Genomic DNA, 19,107 nt, shown 5'->3' with positions numbered 1-19,107 from the left:
ATTAGTAACTCACGGGACCGACCTCCCAGGACAAAGGATACAGTATTTCTCCAGTTCACCGAATTGAGCCTGAAGCCGCAAAGTAAGAGGAGCCCCAGATAAACAGTCCTGGTGCACAGTTTCTCAAGATTCCTATCAGACTTCTATGGGATGTGGTGTGGGAGTCACTCTATGAGGATCAAATGATAGCTATGGAACTGCACCACCTTAAAAATTTTGAAAATACTGACATTTGCACACTGCCAAGCGCACAGAGGTCCATGGAGTCCACTCAGAGAAACCCTGCCTTACATCAAGCTCTGAGTAGCCTCTAAGAGTATTGGCTCTAGGAACACAGCACATAAAGAAGATCTGAAAGTTATTACAAAGCCTTCAACAATAGAAGAAAAAAATAAAATTATTTTTCTGGGGAAAAGGTGGGGAAACCTCAAGTGGGTTTTGCTTCAAGGCTCTGGATGACCCACTGAGGGTCCGCCACTGGCTCAGGCGGGCTGTCCCAGCTTTAGGTCGCTACCCTGCATGTTACCTTCACAGTACTTTCCATCTTGGCTTAAAGTATATCCTTCCGCACATGTGCACAGATGGGACTTCGAGTCTTGACCACACATGCCGCCTCTGCAGTTACCTTTCCTCCATTTGCAGAGTTTCTGATCTAAAAGAGAAGATGGTTTATTTGGAGTGAAGATGTATTTTGACAGGGACACTGCCTGATCCCTCTGTGGTTCTTGGAAATCTAATTTCCTCGCGACAAGAGCAGGGGTGTTGTCGTTCCCAGTGGTGGCACTGCTCTGGAGCCAAACAGTATTTGCCTGGATTCTGAAGCGTTCAGAGAGGCAGCCCATTTATTTCTCTAGCTGTATTACTCCTACCAAAGCACTCAGGATTGGACATCCTAATTAGCCGGAGGTTTCATTCCTTGAGTTGCAAACACGAAACACAACTTACTATCTTTTTCACTCTACTTATTTTTTGTAAAGATTGATTGATTGATTGATTGATTTTAGAGAGAGTGAGAGTAGGGAGGAGGAGGAGAGGGAGAGGGTATCTTAAGTAGACTCTGCTGAACATGAGCCTGATGCCTAGCTGGATCTCAGCCCTGAGATCATGACCTGAGTCCACCACCTGAGCCAGAACCGAGTCAGGCAATTAAACGACTCCACCACCCAGGCACCCCTCTGCTTTACTTATTTTATATATATTTATATTTATGCATATACAATTCTCTACATTTCTCAGTGCTCATCAAGATAAGTGTACTCTTAATCCCCTTTATTTCACTCATTTTGGTTTACTTTATAAAAAGAATAATAATAAAACATATAAACAAAAATTCTGTAAATGAAATATCTGTTTAAGAAACAAAAAAGCTTTAATCCTAAGACCATCTTTTTTTAAGTATAATAGTTATAGGTCCGACCTATATATATATTTCACCGTTTTTTAGGATCCTTACTTAAAGAACATCTTTCAGACTTAAAATATACCACTGCCGTATGTCTTATCCCCAAATTTCTGAGTTCATTGCTGCTGGTATTCCATGTTTTACAAAATAGCCCAGGGTAAATAGTAAAATCTGCTTAGTGAGGGGGGTGCTTGGGTTGGATTAGCCAAATATATGGAACAACAAAGGGACAACTTTGCACCTTTGATTTTCAGAGCCAGAGTCAAGAGACAAACTGGTAATGCATACATCCAGTTCGAATTTTGCTCCTTCATATTTTTTGCAAATTTTAACAATGACAGGACCTTTATAAAATGTTCTGAGAAATACAGAGTTAATCCTGAGTCTGAGGGCAGATTTTAGGATCCAAGTAGATATACAGGTCTGTACTCTGGCAAGAGGTGACAGCAGGGGAAGACTGGGGTCATGGATCCCGAGTCATGGCAGGGTTGAGATCAGGGAGAGCCTGTGAATAATGAGAAGAGCTGAGAACCCAACGAAAGGACTGATAAAAACATAGTCTTACTGTGAATGGCACAGGGAACAAACCAGCGAGAGCCTGAGCTCAGCAGTGTAAGAAGCTGAGACCATTCTCCATGTAGGGCTTGTTGCTTTGGTCCCTGTTTATCTACTTACAAAGATGTTTCCTCACTGTGACTCTATCAATTTCCTTCTATTTCAAGTCACTAAACATTCCCCTTGACCCATAACACCATGACACAGTAAAAACATATTCTTGCCCTCTTGAAAATGTCCCTAGTGTGCATGGAGACTCCCTGGCTTGTCACTCTTTAGAGATTCTGACTTGGTGAATCAAGAGAAAGGCTCAGGAATCTGCATTTTCAGCTGAATCAGAGTGGTTCTGCTGCCGAGTCTTCACACACACTTCGAGAAACACCTGCCTCTTGTACTATTGAAACATCCCAGGCTCCCCTCAGCTATGAATACCTCAAGTCTGTGTTGCGAACTTAGTTATTTTAAAATTGTTTATTCAGATCTCATGACAGAACTAAATACAAAATCAATCTTGCCAATTATTCAATACTGTTGCAATATTACCTACTGAATCAGTTCAGACTTACACTGAATAATTTCTTGGGTATTGAATCCAAGCATTTTGTTTCTTATCTACGGTTTTTATGCCAATCACACATGTAGACCTACATTGCTTTCAGGTTCCTCCATGCTTCACATGTTAAAATTTTAACTAAGCAAAATGAAAAAATAAAATGATCCAAATTTTAAAAGTAAATGACTAAAATTAGGAGACAAAATATACCCACATCAAATTTCTTAAAAAAAAAAAAGACATGTATTTTTTTGAACTTTAACTTTTATAAAGTTTGCAAGGAAATAACAATAAAAATACAGAAATGTCTGACTTGGCCTTTTTTTAAAAAAGATTTTTATTTATGTAGTTGACAGAGAGAGAGATAGAGAGAGAGAGCACAAGCAGGGGGAGCAGCACATGCAGAGGGAGAAGCAGACTCCCTGCCAAGCAGGGAGCCCGATGCGGGGCTCGATCCCGATGCTGGGATCTTGACCTTAGTCAAAGGCAGACACTTAACCAACTGACTCACCCAGGTACCCCTGGCCTTTCTCTTTTAATTTGAAGATCTAACTAGCTTTATTAAATGATTCATGAATCCAGCAGCACCCTATCTACCAGGTGAAGAGGCAGCCCTCTGACTTGGCATTTTAAAGGCAGCAAAGTGTTAACCACTCTCTTGACATAACAAAAAGTTGAGGAATTATGCTTCCTAGAAATATCCCTCATAGAAATCTTGCCACACCCAGCATGATAGTTGAGTACTGGATTAAGGACTAGGAAAACCAAGTGCGCTGGTTCTGCCTTTACATTGAATCATTATCTCTTTCACCTTGGTTTCCTAATCCATGAAATAAAAGTTTGGGAATAAGTATTCTCTGAGATCCCTTAGTTTAAAAAAAAATTTTTTTATGGTTCTCTACAGAATCAGATGTCTGTGGTAAATTCCTCTAAGTTTATACCTCTAAGGAGTCTCAAACCTTAATTAGTGCTTATAATGTGTTAATAGTGATTCAAACTGCTTAATGAGGAAAAACAATTCGTGTCCAGGGTACAGGAAAAGCTCTGTTCTTCATCTAGACCCACTATTATTTATCCCTTTTCTGTACTTTTCTCCTACCTCTCGCCTGTGCTGACGTCTGCTCTTATCATCATCATCGCCATCATCCCATCGTCATCATGATCACGTATCTGCTTCTTTTTTCCATTAACCAATAAGCTTCTTGAGGATAAGGTGTGTATCCCATTCACATTTTATAGCCCAAACAGCACCTAGCACGGTGCCCTTCACAACACGGGTATGCTATAAACACAGACTTCATGCACACAAAAAAATCCTGCGATCATGTCACCTGCAACTTAACTCCTTTATTTCATTTCTCCTTGCATTTCCAGCCAGCCTTAGCGTTAGAACTCAAACAGGCAGTCAGACTGTGCTAGCCCAGTACCCCTTCCATGCTACCATGCGGATGGTTTGAATGCCACTCCTTAGCGATATATATCACTCTTTAATGATGAAGATGGCCGGGAAAGCAGTCACCATTCTCCTCTAAATGGCTAGGCTGAGGATGTCACCTGAATTCAGGCACTAAACATTTTAAAAGGTCATTTCAGGAAGTGGCAAAACATAGAGGATTGAGGGCTGTATTTTTGTTTAATCTCCTTAATCTTCTGCTGTTCTGTAGCTTCAAATTAGGCCAAAGCTAGCATCAACCCGCTGCTGCTGACCTCAGATAACACCCCTTCCCAGAGCTCAGCCGTGCGGCTTAATTACCTCTGAGATCAAATTAAAGCTCCTAATCATGGAGTTAATGTCCGCCCCCAACTGCGCCTTCCATAACTGCCTGCCTAACACACAGGCTCTCGTGAGCTTTTCTACCACCAAGTAAATCTACAGATTTTACCCTGGCCCAGTTCTGAAGCCATGCACATGGGATTCCCCCATCAACTGATCACCTTTTCTCCACCTCAAATTCAGTGTAAGACTCGCCTCATCAACAAAGCCTTTCTAGTCTCTTCCATTTGAACCCATTCACTTTAACCAGTCTTATACCTCAGTATTAGCACCCCCAGTATTTAGCATATAAAATTTAAAAATTCCAATAACATTTTATAAAGCATTTACATTATCTCATTTAATTTTCATAACAAGACCTTGAGCTATGCAGAGCACATATTATCTTTCATTTTACAGATTAGGAAACCATGTCTTAAGGATCACATTAAGGTAATAAGGGGTAAACCTGGAACTCAAGCTCAAACCTTCTGGTTGTAGACCCATCTCTGATAGATGATAGATAGATAGAAAGAAAGAAAGATAGATAGATAGATAGATAATAGATACACATACACACACACAGTTGTGTGTATGTATATATGTATATTTATGTGTATGTGCATATATATAACTATGGGTTTTTATTGAAAAATATATATTATATGTACAATATTATGTATCTTTTCTATAAGAACCTAGTTATATTTTTGTTTCATTTATTTCTTGTCTTCCTCATTAATGAGTTGCCTGAATAAATGACTTCTTCAATTTCCTCAAAAAACTTCCCAGGCTGTATAATATAGGTTTATTCTTCTTTGTTAATAGAAAATAACAAGGAAGAAAATACAAGAGTAGTCTCTTGGAATTCCTAATTACAGTAAAAACAAAAACCACTTAACCAGAATTCAGCTACTTGGTATCCTTATCCATCTAAACCCCTCTAAGAATCAGAAAGCAAACAAATCAACAGCCTCTGAGCAGTTAAAAATAATACATGCTTTTTACTCCAGATGAGCCCCCTGGACCCACTCAGTCATTTCTTATTTTGTACCCATTTCTGACAAGTGTGATCATCGTCAGTCCCTAGCATAAAGATGGGAATGCAAGGAGTCCGTGCCGCTCCCATTGTCACCACCCCACCCCCACTGCACTCCCCGATGCCGGAAATGACTGCATGATTCCAGTGAGCCCAGACATAGCCTCAGCCCAGCTTTCCAGACCACCAGTGCCAGTTACTGGGAGAGGGCACCTGAGACCCCTCTTGGTCATCTCTCCCACAAAGACTAGAAGCCTCAATTCAGGGCTCCTCCTGGAGAAAGTTGGTACACTTTGAGTGTCAAAATAATAAAAACTTCAATGAACAGAGACATGTCAAATATTTTTTAAATCTCTGAGTTTATCAAGATGCTTTTTTAAAGCATCCATTATCCTGAAAACAGATAAGGGAACGAATCAAACATTTAATTTACTTTTCCTATAAAAGTCCTCCCCAGGGAAATCACAGCTGATGTAGAAAAGTTCTTCAGCTAACAAATGCTAACATTGATAGAATTAGAATGTCATCTCTTTGAAACTCTAATGAAAAAATGGCTCTAGGCAATGACAATCGATAGCTTCTAAAGCTATTATGTGAAAGGCTGACGGGAAACGTCACAGTGGATGGACCACTCTGGCAACACCTAAACTGCCGATGAATCTTGAGTATCACAGTAAGAACCAGAACTGGGCACTACACGGTCCCTGGAGTGATCAGTAGGAAGCATACAGTACCATCTGCAGTACCACCTTTTAAGTACTCTGACAAAAAATCTGAATCTGATCAGGCTTCTAGGCCCAAACTACCTGTGTATAGGAAATATGGAATCCTGTTAAATGACACCATGGGGTTATACTCTGCAAAATCCAAAATGTGGAACATGCCACAGGACAAATGATCTGGTTTCCTCAACAAATAATGGCAAAGAAATGCCTCTGATTAGAAAATAGAGTCCACGGCCAGGCATGTGGAAACCAGCAAAAAGTAAGAGTTGACAGCAAGAAAGAAGAGAGAAAAATGATAGAGAACCATTCCAAGTATTTAAAAGACATTTCAGTGGCAAAAGTTTGGTTGTCAGGGCAAACCTGCATTTAAAACCCAACTTTGCCTCAAACCAGTCTGATGATTGCCCCAGCGGCATGTATGTTTCTGTGACCCTCGTCATTAACAAAATGTCAGTAACTATCTGTAAGTAATGTTAGGAAGATATAGCCATCCATATTTTACTAAGATTTCTATGAAAAATAACAGAGATTTGGGTGTTGGAACTGATCATTTAAAATTATATGAAAACAGGGGTGCCTGGGTGGTTCAGTCGGTTAAGCATCTGCCTTTGGCTCATGTCATGATTCCAGGGAGGGAGAGGTGTCCTCCCGCCCTCATCGGAGTAAGGAAGTTTAGGAAGACGAACAGTAAGTGCCAAGTGAGGGAAATGTGTCATTCTGAGAAAAGCTAACTGAGGCTCACCGTGAGTGGGGCAGGGAAGGTGTTTCTGAAAGAGGTAATGTTTGAGCTACTTCTCAGAGGATGAGGAGAGAGTGAGCCCATGCAGAGAAGGAGAAAACACGTTTCTGATCATGCTGAAAGGCTTGGGGGGAAGAGCGAGCACGTCTTGTGGGAAGAAATTAAATCTTTGAGCAGGGCTGCAGCACGGAATGTAATGCAGACAATGGTGAGAGATGCAGCTGAGAACCTTCTGTGAACAGCTGTGAACAGGGTAAATGAAGAGACTGGGTTTTCATTATGGGCAACAGAATTGGTGATTGGTTTTAACCGAGGAATGGCATGATTGGGCTCTCACTTCTGAAGGGTTATGCTCCCTGCAGCATGGAGAAGGGAGCCAGGGATACTGATTAAGCAGAACTTGGGATGGATTGTTGCTGAATAAGGCACTAGTGGTTAGACTGTAGGCAGGGGAGTTGGTGGGGTCTGGAGGTGAATTTCATGGGGTGGGAGTGGAGAAAGAGAGAGGAAAGGGTCACACCCAGACTTCTGCCTTAGGAGATGGAGGTGAGATGCCACTCACTGAGATAGGGACGCTGGAGCTGGGGAGAAGGGAGGTAAAAGTTGGTAGGTCAATTATTTTCTTTGTGCCTAAAGCACTTGCAAGAAATCCAAGCAGAAATGCTCAGAAGGCCAATAAATGCATGGGCCTTGATAAGGAAATTTTCCATGTGCCGCTGCAGGACTCTGAGCCCGCAGGGTGCAGACAGCAAGCAGGTGTGGCCCGGATGAGGGACCTGAGTGACCACTCTCAGGAAACTGGTTAGAAGTATCAGAAAACCAGCCTGATGGTGAAACCGTGGCTTTGCTGTATGGACTTGGGGCTCAGCCACAGGTGGCAGCCAGTTCCTCTGTAACCAGCCCATCCAAATCAACAAGCCAAGGATTATCTAAAGGAACAAATTACTGTAGTTCTCCTTGTGAAGTTTTGTGCCTTTGCTCATTTGTAAACCCCACCCTTGCCCTTGGTCAGACACTGTTCATTGGGGCTGCTCACTTTCATATGCTCTGAATAAATCCCCAATGTTTTAAATCCATTTTCTCTGCAGCTTAACTCTTACTGTGCCTCAGTCTCACTCTTTTTTTTAATTGGTCTAGATCTCAAGAGAAAGGTCTGGACTAGAAATAATAGAGTCAGTAGTCAAGTGGGCTGCTGCATAGAAAATAAAATGGAAAATGCCATAGGTTGTATGGCCCTTAGAGACTAACAATGCACTTAACCATATGAGCGGTTCGAGAAATCACTTGGGGAAAGACACCCCGTTTAATTGTATTGAACCTGGCCTGTCTAAATCATTTGACCCTGAAACTTTTTTGCCCCCAAATAATCCCATTAAATCCCACGGAACTAGCGTTTGGTAGAACATGCTTTGATAAATGATAGTTAAGGCATTTTGCATGAAGTAAGTCTATTGATACTCTCGTGTATAAATACTTAAATTTTACATAAAAAAATAATACCAACTAGGTTACATGATTTTTCTCAGTCATCTCCCCATTGAAATAATCTCACTACTAAATGCCTTGCAAATGAAAATACTACCACCATCCACCCCTCCAGAAGAGCTGAAGTCGTAAGCCCACTATCCAGGAGAAACTAGCCAGCCTCTAGAAGCAGTATGTCATTAAATGTGAAGGCACTTGGAGAACCTGATGATGGCGCTATATCACCTGCATAGGGAGGGACAATTGCATATTTTCATCTAACCCGTACAATCAAGAGATTCATGGCCCCTAAATCCCACGTGAAGAATTCCTGCTCTACCAGGCACTAAAATAATTTAAACCTATTTAGTGATGGTTAAAGTAACGGTGCTTTTGAAATCAAAATTCCTTGCCCTTGGAGTGTATGTGAAGCACGCTCTTTGGTCACTGAGGGAAGCCAGTATCTCCCATGCCACCTGCCTTCTACATTTCGGGTCTGCCTGCAGCTCTGCAGCTGGCCGTGGCTTCCCAGCCAAAGTCCATGATTTGCCAGATGGTTTGAAGCTGTTCTTTAATGAATCGCTGTAGATTTTCTTCTAAACTTCATGCTTTCAGTGATCGTGTTTGACCTCCCTATCAAAAAAGCTGAGTAATAGTGGAGGATTCCAAAGAGCTCAAGTGTTTATGGTAGAAAGCACAGTAAACTGGCAGACTCATCACCGAGATTGTGTTTTCTCCAAAATCCCTCGTTAACAAGCTGTGTAATGGAAAACGCACTCAACTTTTCCAGGCTTCAGATTTCTCGATTATGAGATGAGTACGATAATTGCTGACCTTTCTGTGTCACAATGTTACTACCGCGACAAACCAGTAAGATAATGCTCACGAAAATACTTAGGAAAGCATGAGGTTATACATAAATGTAAGAGACGGTGATAGACATCTCTATAACTATTACTAATGAGACTCAATAATTACTTATTCATAGTAGTGGTTGGTTCTAATTTTGTGTGAGTCACCACCACGTGGACAATGAGTCATATGTGAAGACAGCTTGAGTCAAAATTTCCCACAGAAGGTATCTGGCAGAATATCAGATTCACTGCCTTTCTGCATGGAATATGGTCAACCATCTCATTTATAACGTGGCCACTAGGTTGTTACTTAAGGTTATGCTCCAACCCACAGCTGAATTGTTTTCCCACAACTTCTGCTTTGTTAATTCAAGTAAATCAGTTTTTAAAAATAATTTATCTGAATAAACATCTCATCTCTTGGAATTTATTTTACCCTTGGAAGTTCCACATCACTGGCATTGAAAGCAGGGTCATTACCCAAATTAAATTATGGTTTCTACCTCCGTTTTTAAAGAAATCAGTTCAAAAGCACTCACACTATTAGTTAGGTCTTTGAGGATACAAGAAATAATAATGTCAGTTCCCCTAGATTCTTCAGCCTCTTGCATGTGTCCTCCTGTTCAGTCTCCACAGCTTTCTTCAGGAGCTATGTCTAGGGAAGGAACAAACATTCATCTACTAACCGTGGCGGGGACTCACAGTCCCTACCATTTCCCACCCTATTACCAAACCCTAGTGGCATCCAACAGATAGAAAGAAAACAAAGAATTCCATCTCTGCTCCAGAACCTCTCCTGGCTAATTGGGGTTAAGAGTAAATATATGTCAAAGCCTGCTTGAAATTAACCTTTACATATAGAAAATGTTAGTACAACATCGTTTGTGTGGTAAATAAACTGTATTGAGGAGCCTACCTAAAAAAAATTATATGCTAAAGAATTCAGAGACTACATTTGAAAGTGGAAATTTGGGACTGCAACTAGATTCAGTCAAACAATTCATTTTACTAATGTTATCTAAAATTCTTCATTTGTAAATACATCAGTAACCACTGAATATAGGGAGTTTTAAATAATAAACAAACAAACAAATAAATAATAGGCACGGTCCCTGCACGGCATTTATAATCAAGTGGGAGAGAAAATCAAAAAGAAAGCAAAATAATATGTAATTACATCTTGCGATGAGTTCAAGAAGAGTGTACTGAAAAAATAATCGGAGGTGAAAGTTAGGCCTCTTCACCTCTTGACTGGATGACCAGAGAAGGCTAATCTGAGGACATGGTTCTTAAGCTCAGAACTGAAGAGAAGTGTACGCCAAGAAAGGAGTGACTGCAAAAGCCTAAACGCAGGAAGAGGACAGCATGTTCGAGCAACTATGGAAAGACTTGAGTCAGATTCTAGCAAGGGGAGGAGGAGTAGTGTTAGATGAGCTTCAGCAGATATTGGCAGGCCTGGTAAAATGTTACATTTCAATCTAAATGCAAAGGAAAGCTTTTGAAGGATTTTAAGCAGGGGAGTTAATAGATCAGATTAACTATTTTTTTTAAAGACTGTATTTATTAATTTGTCAGAGAGAGAGAGCCCCAGCAGGGAGAGCTGCAGAAGGCAGAGGGAGAAGCAGAATCCCTGCGGAGCAGGGACCCTGACACGGAACTCGATCTTCCTGGGATCATGACCCCAGCCAAAGGCAGACGCTGAACCTAACCGACCAAGCCACCCAGCTGTCCCTCAGATTAACTACTTAAAGGCAGGAGGGAAAAACAGAAAGATTAGTTGAGCGGCTACTACAACAGGCCAGGCAAGAAATGCTCGTTGTTGGACGGCGGTGGTGGCAGTAGAGGAGAGAAGCGGATATCTGAGATGTACTTAGGAGGTAGAATGGAAAGGATTTGGTGGTAGACTGAAAATTGGGACCGAGGCAGTAGGAGAAACCAAGGCTGGCCCCTAAGTGTCTGGCTTGAGCCAGTGGATGGGTGGGGACAAAGTGCCAGACTCCGTTCAAGGTCAAAGACGACTCACCAGGTGCCTGAGTACCCCTCTCTGCCTTGGGCTGCAAGAGCGGATGCACTACTTTGATTCCGCCAGGTGGTACAAGCGATGGGTCGAGGTTAATTTTAACCATATCCTTCCCGGTGTGTTTGTTAGCTATCCAAATTGTCTTCTTTTTCCATGCTGAATAGAAGATCCGATCACCAAAAAGGGACACTGCAAACAAATTGTGCCTAAAAAACAACAGAAAAAATATAAAGAATGGCAGAACATTTCTTCCCGGGCTTATCAACATTTCACTTCATTTCAATTTATTGACTGAATTTGTATTACCTACTTTTTCAATTGTATCTCATTTAAGTTTAGAAGCAGATATTAAGTTTAAAATTGTATTTATGTATTCATAATCTGAATTAATGGGATATAATTTCTAGCTTCAGATTCATTGTCCCATTCTTTTGCTAGTCAGCATTTAAGTGTGATGAACGTAAAACAGGGAAGAAAATAGGAATGCTCTAAGAGTGGATTCTGGTTGTATCCATTTCACACTTGATTTATTTCTGCCTCTTACCACAAGCTGGTGAGTCAGTTACAGGCAAGATAGCATACCAAATGAAATATAGGTGCTTCACAAATCCAGGACATAGTAATTCCAAAAAGATTAACTATAACCTAAATCAACATGTGAGAGCTTATTAGATGCCAAAACTCTGTTAATTATTTTTATTTGCATTTCTTTTTTTTTTTTTTAAGATTTTGTTTGTTTATTCAACAGAGACAGAGACAGCCAGCGAGAGAGGGAACACAAGCAGGGAGAGTGGGAGAGGAAGAAGCAGGCTCATAGCAGAGGAGCCCGATGTGGGGCTCGATCCCACAACGCCAGGACCACACCCTGAGCCGAAGGCAGACGCTTAACCGCTGTGCCACCCAGGCGCCCCTTTATTTGCATTTCTTTACTTAATTAATTTTTACTTAAATTTCACAATAATCTCAAGAAACAGCTACTACTATTATCCCCACATTAAAGGAAACTGAGGAGGGGCACCTGGGTGGCTCAGCTGGTTAAGTGTCTGCCTTCGACTCAGGCCATGATCTTGGGGTCCTGGGATCGAATCCTCACATCAGGTTCTCCGGTCAGTGGGAAGTCTGCTTTTCCCTCACCCTCTGCCCTCCCCCATCCCCAGCTTGCACTCTCTCTCTATCAAATAAATAAATAAAATCTTAAAAAAAAAAAAAAAGGAAACTGAGGAGTAGTCATGTAATCTTCCCAAAGTCACTTGCCCAATAAATGGTAAATCTAGGACTTGTACTCATCAAGTCTTTTGGACTTCCAAATCTGTGCTAAGCCACTCCACCCATTCGGCTGGGCAAACTTCAAATGGCAATTACTTTATTTACACTAAAACCAAAACTTACTGTGTGAGATGTTTGCTAAAATGGACAGAACCTCCATCATAATTACAGGAACAAATATAAGAATTGCTTTCATCTCTGTTGTACTGAATCCAAAAAAGCCGCTTATCAAGCACATCCAATGACACAGCTGTTATTCTTGCTGACGTCTTTAACAGAATCTTCTCTTCCACACCGTTGAGATCGGCTCTGTGAAGGCTGCCAGCCACCTCTGACGACCAAAATATAAACCTGAGAGCAAACACATTACACAGACACATAATTGAAGGTAAAGTCACTTAAATGGCCAACTGTCAATGTTTCAGCAGTTCCTGGATGTCCACACAGGAGGAGTTGGACTATTTTGAATGAAATTCCAATTCAACAAATATTTATTGCTCTGCTATGGAAATTCCATGTGATCTCAAGTTAAAAAACGAATTATGCTTCTCTAGTAGGAAATCATGGTAATCAAAAGCACCATTTGTAGAGGGAAGCCTGCCTTGGTTCAAATCCAGGCAACCTTCTCAGTGAGAAGGTCCTTCTGAGTTCAAAATGTTATGATTCTACGAATTATCATCAGATTTTGATATATATTTCAATGTCTGAAAACAGCAGTTACCTTTCTACTGGATCAATTGCTACATTTGCAGGATAATTTAAGGCGCTTAAGAGAACTCGGGAATTGTTTCCTTTCATATCTGTTACTGTAATGATTCCTTCCTGTTGATTTGACCAAATAAGTTCTTCATTTATCCAATTTACTGCCATTCCTGAAACATTTTTCTCTATATTGCATATGCTCTGTAAAATCAAATTTCAAAATATTAATATTTTCTCATTCACATCAACATTTTTTATCTTTATGTATAAGTCTATTCTTTAAAGTACTTGTCATTTTTTGTGCATTCATAAAACTATTTAAATCATAAAATACTCACAGATACGGTGCCATTGTTTTGATGGAGCAATGTTAACCCTCCCACATGAATATTTCTGGGCTTTAAAGTGGAAAATTATCCTATGCTTATTGAAATTAGGCAATTAACCATAATGTATTAATAATTTCAACTATAATAAATTTCCATGCTATCTTAAAGACAGTGTATCCATTTGTTAATGGAATTTTCCATATTCTCACCTGAATCCAATTCTAAGCTTTGCCAAAATCTGGCAAGATGCCCTTGACCTTTGTGCACAGAGCTCTAACATAAATAAATTTCTCATTAGAGCCCCACTTTCCTGGCCCCTCCTCTTCCATCAGGCCTCACCTTTCTACAAGTCCTCAGTGCCCTCACATTATGACCCTATGGCCCAAAGACCAGGGCTTCTCTTTATGCCTCTTGGGTAGTGTTTCCTGCTCTCTCATGATAAAATGACCAAACAAAAACCTCTTTTATCTCCTAATTCCAGTGTATGCAGGTAAACCGGTCAGTCTTCTTGGGGGGTGGACGGTGGGCGGTGGGGAGAAGCCCTGATTTGTGTGGCTGCAGATTTCCGTGGTTTGTAAGTATTCCCACCACCACTTGGTGTAAATATTCCCACCATAGCTGTTTTCTGGCCACTGACCTGACATCGCTGAACTCAGATTTGGCAATGATCAGTCTCACCAGCTTACACTATTCCTATACCTCATACAAAGTAATCTAGCCAATCCATTAAACCAGTTGCTAACATATTAATATATTAGCTCACCCAGGTGAATTGTATTTTAACAGGTGTTTTCGTAAACCGTGTTTTAACCCAAAGGAGGTGATACAATGGTGGATTTTAGGCACCAGGTCAATCCTTTCCAAATGACTTGACACAAATTCACAAGTATTTAACTTTTTTCCCTAGTCTGTGACAGGAAACCCTCCAAATTTTAAGGCTCAAGATTTTTGAAACTATTCTACAGATGGCTGGAGAATAATGAGTAGCCATCCTTGTTAAAGGTGACATTAGTAAGTCTCAGAGATGTGATAAAAGAAATTAGCACTTAATTGAAGCTTTTAAGAGTAACTGAAGGGAGAAAGGTTTGAAGAAAAACAAACAAAACAGTGGGCACTTTGTGCTGCGAATAAATGCTTAAGGTTTCTCCAGTCGCGCGTCTCTGTAATCCATCTCTCAGGAATCGAGAGAACATTCCTCCTGGGACTCATTTAAGGGTTCCACCAGTTACAGAGAAAGATTAAAGATCTTTTGTATGTACTTGAAGCAAAATACTTTATATCTGACAGCTGCTTTATTATTTTTTTCCCAGAATGCCAACACCTTAAGATTCAAAAAAGGTGGGCTGCCTGGGGGGCTCAGATGGTTGGGCATCTGCCTTTGGCTTAGGTCCTGATCCCAAAGTCCTGAGATTGAGCCCGAGTTGGGCTCCCTGCTCAGTGGGGAGTCTGCTTCTCTCTCTCCCTCTGCCTTTCCCCTCCACTTGTGCTCTCTCTCAAATGAATAATGAATAAATAAAATCTTTTTAAAAAATAATCAAAAAAGGTTTTCTGTCTAAATATCAGGTGCTAAAACCCATGACAGACATTTTAGACTAAACAGGGTTCCCAAACTCAGCACAACTGACATTTGAGGCCAGATAATTCTTTGTAGTGGGGACCAGCCTGTATATTTTAGAATGGTTAGTAGCATCCCTGTCCTCTGCCCATGAGATGCTAGCCGCACAGCCTCTCTCCTTCCCAACACAGGTGTGACAACCAACAATCTTTCCAGATTCTGCCAAATATCCCTGGAAGGGCAAAATTGCTCTCGGCTGAGAACCACTGGAGCCAAAAATAATCATGTAAGTAATCTGTTTTAACCATGGAGCACTGGGTGTTATACGCAAATAATGAATCATGGAACATTACATCAAAAACTAAGGATATACTGTATGGGGACTAACATATAATAAAAAATTATTATATTAAAAAAAAACAAAACCATAAAATGGTGATCTGACTTAATAAACTTATATAGTTTCAAAATTCCATTGACATCCTGACTCCTTTTGGGGTCTTCTGAATATCAGTGCCACGCTTATAGGTTTGCTCAGTAACATGCCACAGATGCAAATTAAACAATATCTACAAATGCCAGAAACATTTGAACTGAAATGTAATTTTCATTCATATATACATTACAAATTAACAATACCATGTTTGCCAGCCTATACAAAAATCCCTTAAATACTTTGGGGATGTACTTTACCTCTTGCCTTGTCCCATTCAGAAAAACTCTTTGCAAAAGTTTTCTCTCTAAATCTACCCAATAGATTCTTCCCTCATTGTAATGAAAATCCATGATCACTGATACGCCAGCATCTGCCACCAATTGCTCATGATTAGTTCCTCCCAGGTCAATCCTAAAGATACTGCTTCCATGGGAGAAAATCAAGAAGGGTGCAGGACCTGAAAGAAACCGAAGTGTATATTTTCAATATTTTATCTGATTTAGAGTAAACATTTCCCCATGACAACCAATACAAGTAGGCTTAATTTTTAATTCCTGGTTTTATATTTTATTTTATTTTTTTTTTAAAGATTTTATTTATTTATGTGACAGAGAGACAGCCAGCGAGAGAGGGAACACAGCAGGGGGAGTGGGAGAGGAAGAAGCAGGCTCATAGCAGAGGAGCCCGATGTGGGACTCGATCCCGGTACGCCGAGATCACGCCCTGAGCCGAAGGCAGACGCTTTAACGACTGCGCTACCCAGGCGCCCCCTGGTTTTATATTTTAAATAAAGAATATTACATGAAGAACAAGTTCCTGTGGATGGTCACCATTAATTTTATAAATCATCTTCTTCACAAATTGACTGTAAGACATGCACATTCCCAAGTTAGGAAAAAAGAACTATCTGAAGAGAAAACCAATTTCTACTCTTACCTGTAAAATGCCATTTTATATTAGAAAATAACCACCTCCTATACTCTGTTGTGGATAGGCTCTGGATGAATGTAAATTTTAATTATGCAAATTGGAAATATTACAGATATTATCATTTTGGAAATGGAACCCACCTCCTCTTCTTACCTTATGAACAGAACCTCAGGGTAATGACAGAGAAGATAGGGAAAACAAGAGGTCTTTTTTTTTTTTAAGATTTTATTTATTTATTTGAGAGAGAGTAAGATCATGAGCCAGGGGGAAGGGTAGAGGGAGAAACAGACTCCCCACTGAGCAGGGAGCCCGATGTGGGGCTTGATCCCAGGACCCTGAGATCACGACCCAAGCTGAAGGCAGACGCCCAACCAACTGAGTCACTTAGGCGCCAGAAAACAGGAGGTCTTAAGTGGAAGCAGGGCAAGCTGAGATGCCATCCCATGACAGCTCTGAAGAGTTGTCCCTGTTAGCATTGCCATATGAAACACAGGATGCCCAGTCAAATTTGAGTTACATATATATTGCATGGGACATACTTACACTAAGAAATTATTTCACTGGTTATCTGAAATTCAAATTTGACTAGTTGCCCTATATTTTTATTTGCTAAATTTGGGCAGTGGACCTCCCTGGATTTTTGATTCCTGCAGGACCTTGCCCTGAACTCTAACCCCATCATCTCCTGTTCCAGGTGATGGCCACTTTCCCATTCGGACTCCCAAGTAGTCAACACCTGCTTGGGAATCCGATACCTCTTTGGAAACCTCAGCACAAGTTATTGGCTGACTCTGCACAGAGCTTGCCTTTGATGCTTCAAGAGAATGCCAGAGAATAGCTTCGTCTCCTGCAGCCAGGTTGGTTGCCTTGGTCTCTTCTGCCTGAGGATGATGAGCTCCTTCCACCATGCCTTTAGATAACTCTGGAACCTCTGGGATGAGTGGGGCATTGGAGACGAATGCTAACATATTCTTGCTTCCCCACTAGGTTTACATTATTCTGTTTTCACATTAGCTTTTAATACCTTAATGTGGCATAGTAAATCTGTTTATTGTTGTAAGGACTAAATGAAATGATGGATTAACCTCCTCTTACTCAGGGATTATGTTCTATGGTCAGAAGACATTAACTCCGCTTTAGTGGATATCAAAATAGAGCCAAGAGGAAGGAAGAAGTGCAAGATCATGAGAGTTTGAAATAGGTGCCAGCATAAGTGTCTAAGAGATTTAGCTCAAATCACTCTTCCTGTGTCTTTCCCACAATAGAAGCCACCTGCACAGATATGGAGGAGAGCCCATTTTCTATTGCCAATCCAGCTGTGGAACCAGACGTATCCTAGAAGAAATGGGAAGGGCATTGGACTGAGAGCCAAGAGGACTTGTTTCTAGTCCTGGCACCATAGCTTCCCTACATATCTCACAGGACCTCCTTGCCCACATCAGAGGATTATTGGGGAAAGAAATAAAATTGTATTTTTTTAAAAATATTTATTTATTTATTTTGAGAGAGAGAGAGCACGAGCAATGGGGCGGAGCAGAGGGAGAAGGAGAACAGACTCCCCGCTAAGCAAGGAGCCTCATGTGGGGCTTGATCCCAGGACCCTGAGATCATGACCTGAACTAAAGTCAGATGCTTAACTGACTGAGCCACCCAGGTGTCCCAGAAATAAAAAATTAGATGAGAAAATATTTTATTAATTGCGGAGCACTATGCAAACATAATTTGCCATTGTTGATTCCCAGAACCAAGGTATCACTACATACGTTTGTGCCCCTGTTCACATTTGAACCCCTGGACGAAAACATTGGTGTAACTCATTTCTCCCATAGCAATGTGTCCTAGAGGAAAGGAAGGCATACGGAAGGCACCCTAAACTGATAGCTACTGAACGGTGGGCCTGTAGATTTATCACTAGGAATCGTTTCTTTGAAATGTGTATCATGCATTCTCTATAAACTGAATAAATGTACTCATATTATTAATTTCCTAGTGTACTGATACATTGAAAAGACCAATAAAACATTTTATTCATTCAAAAGTATTACTAAATGGGAGCACCTGGGTGACTCCGTCAGAAGATCATGCGATTCTTAATCTTGGGGTCATGGCTTTGAGCCCCACGTTGGGTTTAGAGGTTACAAAAGAAATAAAACTTACAAAAAATAAATAAAAGTATTACTAAATGGGAGGGTTCCAGGTTTCTTTTATTTTTTTTTTCAAGATTTTATTTATTTATTCGACAGAGATAGAGACAGCCAGTGAGAGAGGGAACACAAGCAGGGGGAGTGGGAGAGGAAGAAGCAGGCTTATAGCAGAAGAGCCTGATGTGGGGCTTGATCCCATAACACCAGGATCACGCCCTGAGCCGAAGGCAGACGCTTAACCGCTGTGCCACCCAGGCGCCCCCCAGGTTTCTTTTTAAAAAAAAAGGAGAAAGAAAAGGCACTCTAAACATTTTAGACAGAATATAACATAATGCTTTGTACATAATAGGTACTCAAAATTTTTGAATAAATCCAGAAATAATTGTGCTTTGCTCATTTGTCTGGCTTTAACCATAGGAACAAAGCTGAAGACACCAACAGATACATCAACTTCATAAAAGCAGAGTCAATCCTACAGAACTTATTCTACTAATAGCAATAATAATAATGATGATAGCAACAAACTTTCACATCTGATCTCATTTATGCTTAACATAACACCATGAACTAGATAGGCCAGATATGACAATGAATAAATCGAAGAGAAAAGAGAAATCTGAAGAATCCCTAGATCCATAAAA

At 40.6% G+C, this 19,107-nt stretch overlaps 1 protein-coding gene across 2 annotated transcripts in view; it reads right to left on the bottom strand.

Moving 5' to 3' along the window:
- The window catches only part of EGF (epidermal growth factor), an 89,104-nt gene that overhangs the window by 50,047 nt on the left and 19,950 nt on the right, over window positions 1–19,107 (bottom strand). For both annotated transcript variants that reach the window (XM_045799155.2, XM_087866396.1), the window contains exons 2-6: window positions 15,650–15,849; window positions 13,092–13,273; window positions 12,494–12,721; window positions 11,108–11,310; window positions 527–652 (exon numbers count right to left, since the gene is read on the bottom strand). In XM_045799155.2, coding sequence (XP_045655111.2) covers window positions 527–652; window positions 11,108–11,310; window positions 12,494–12,721; window positions 13,092–13,273; window positions 15,650–15,849 — 939 coding nt within the window. The remainder of the gene's footprint in view (window positions 1–526; window positions 653–11,107; window positions 11,311–12,493; window positions 12,722–13,091; window positions 13,274–15,649; window positions 15,850–19,107) is intronic.

The sequence above is a fragment of the Ursus americanus genome, chromosome 13, assembly GCF_024610735.1.
Source record: "Ursus americanus isolate L20-20 chromosome 13, mUrsAme1.1.p, whole genome shotgun sequence".
NCBI classification, from domain to species: Eukaryota; Metazoa; Chordata; class Mammalia; order Carnivora; family Ursidae; genus Ursus; species Ursus americanus.
The sequence above is the reverse complement of the archived record's forward strand: the minus strand, read 5'-3'. Positions and strand labels throughout refer to the sequence as shown.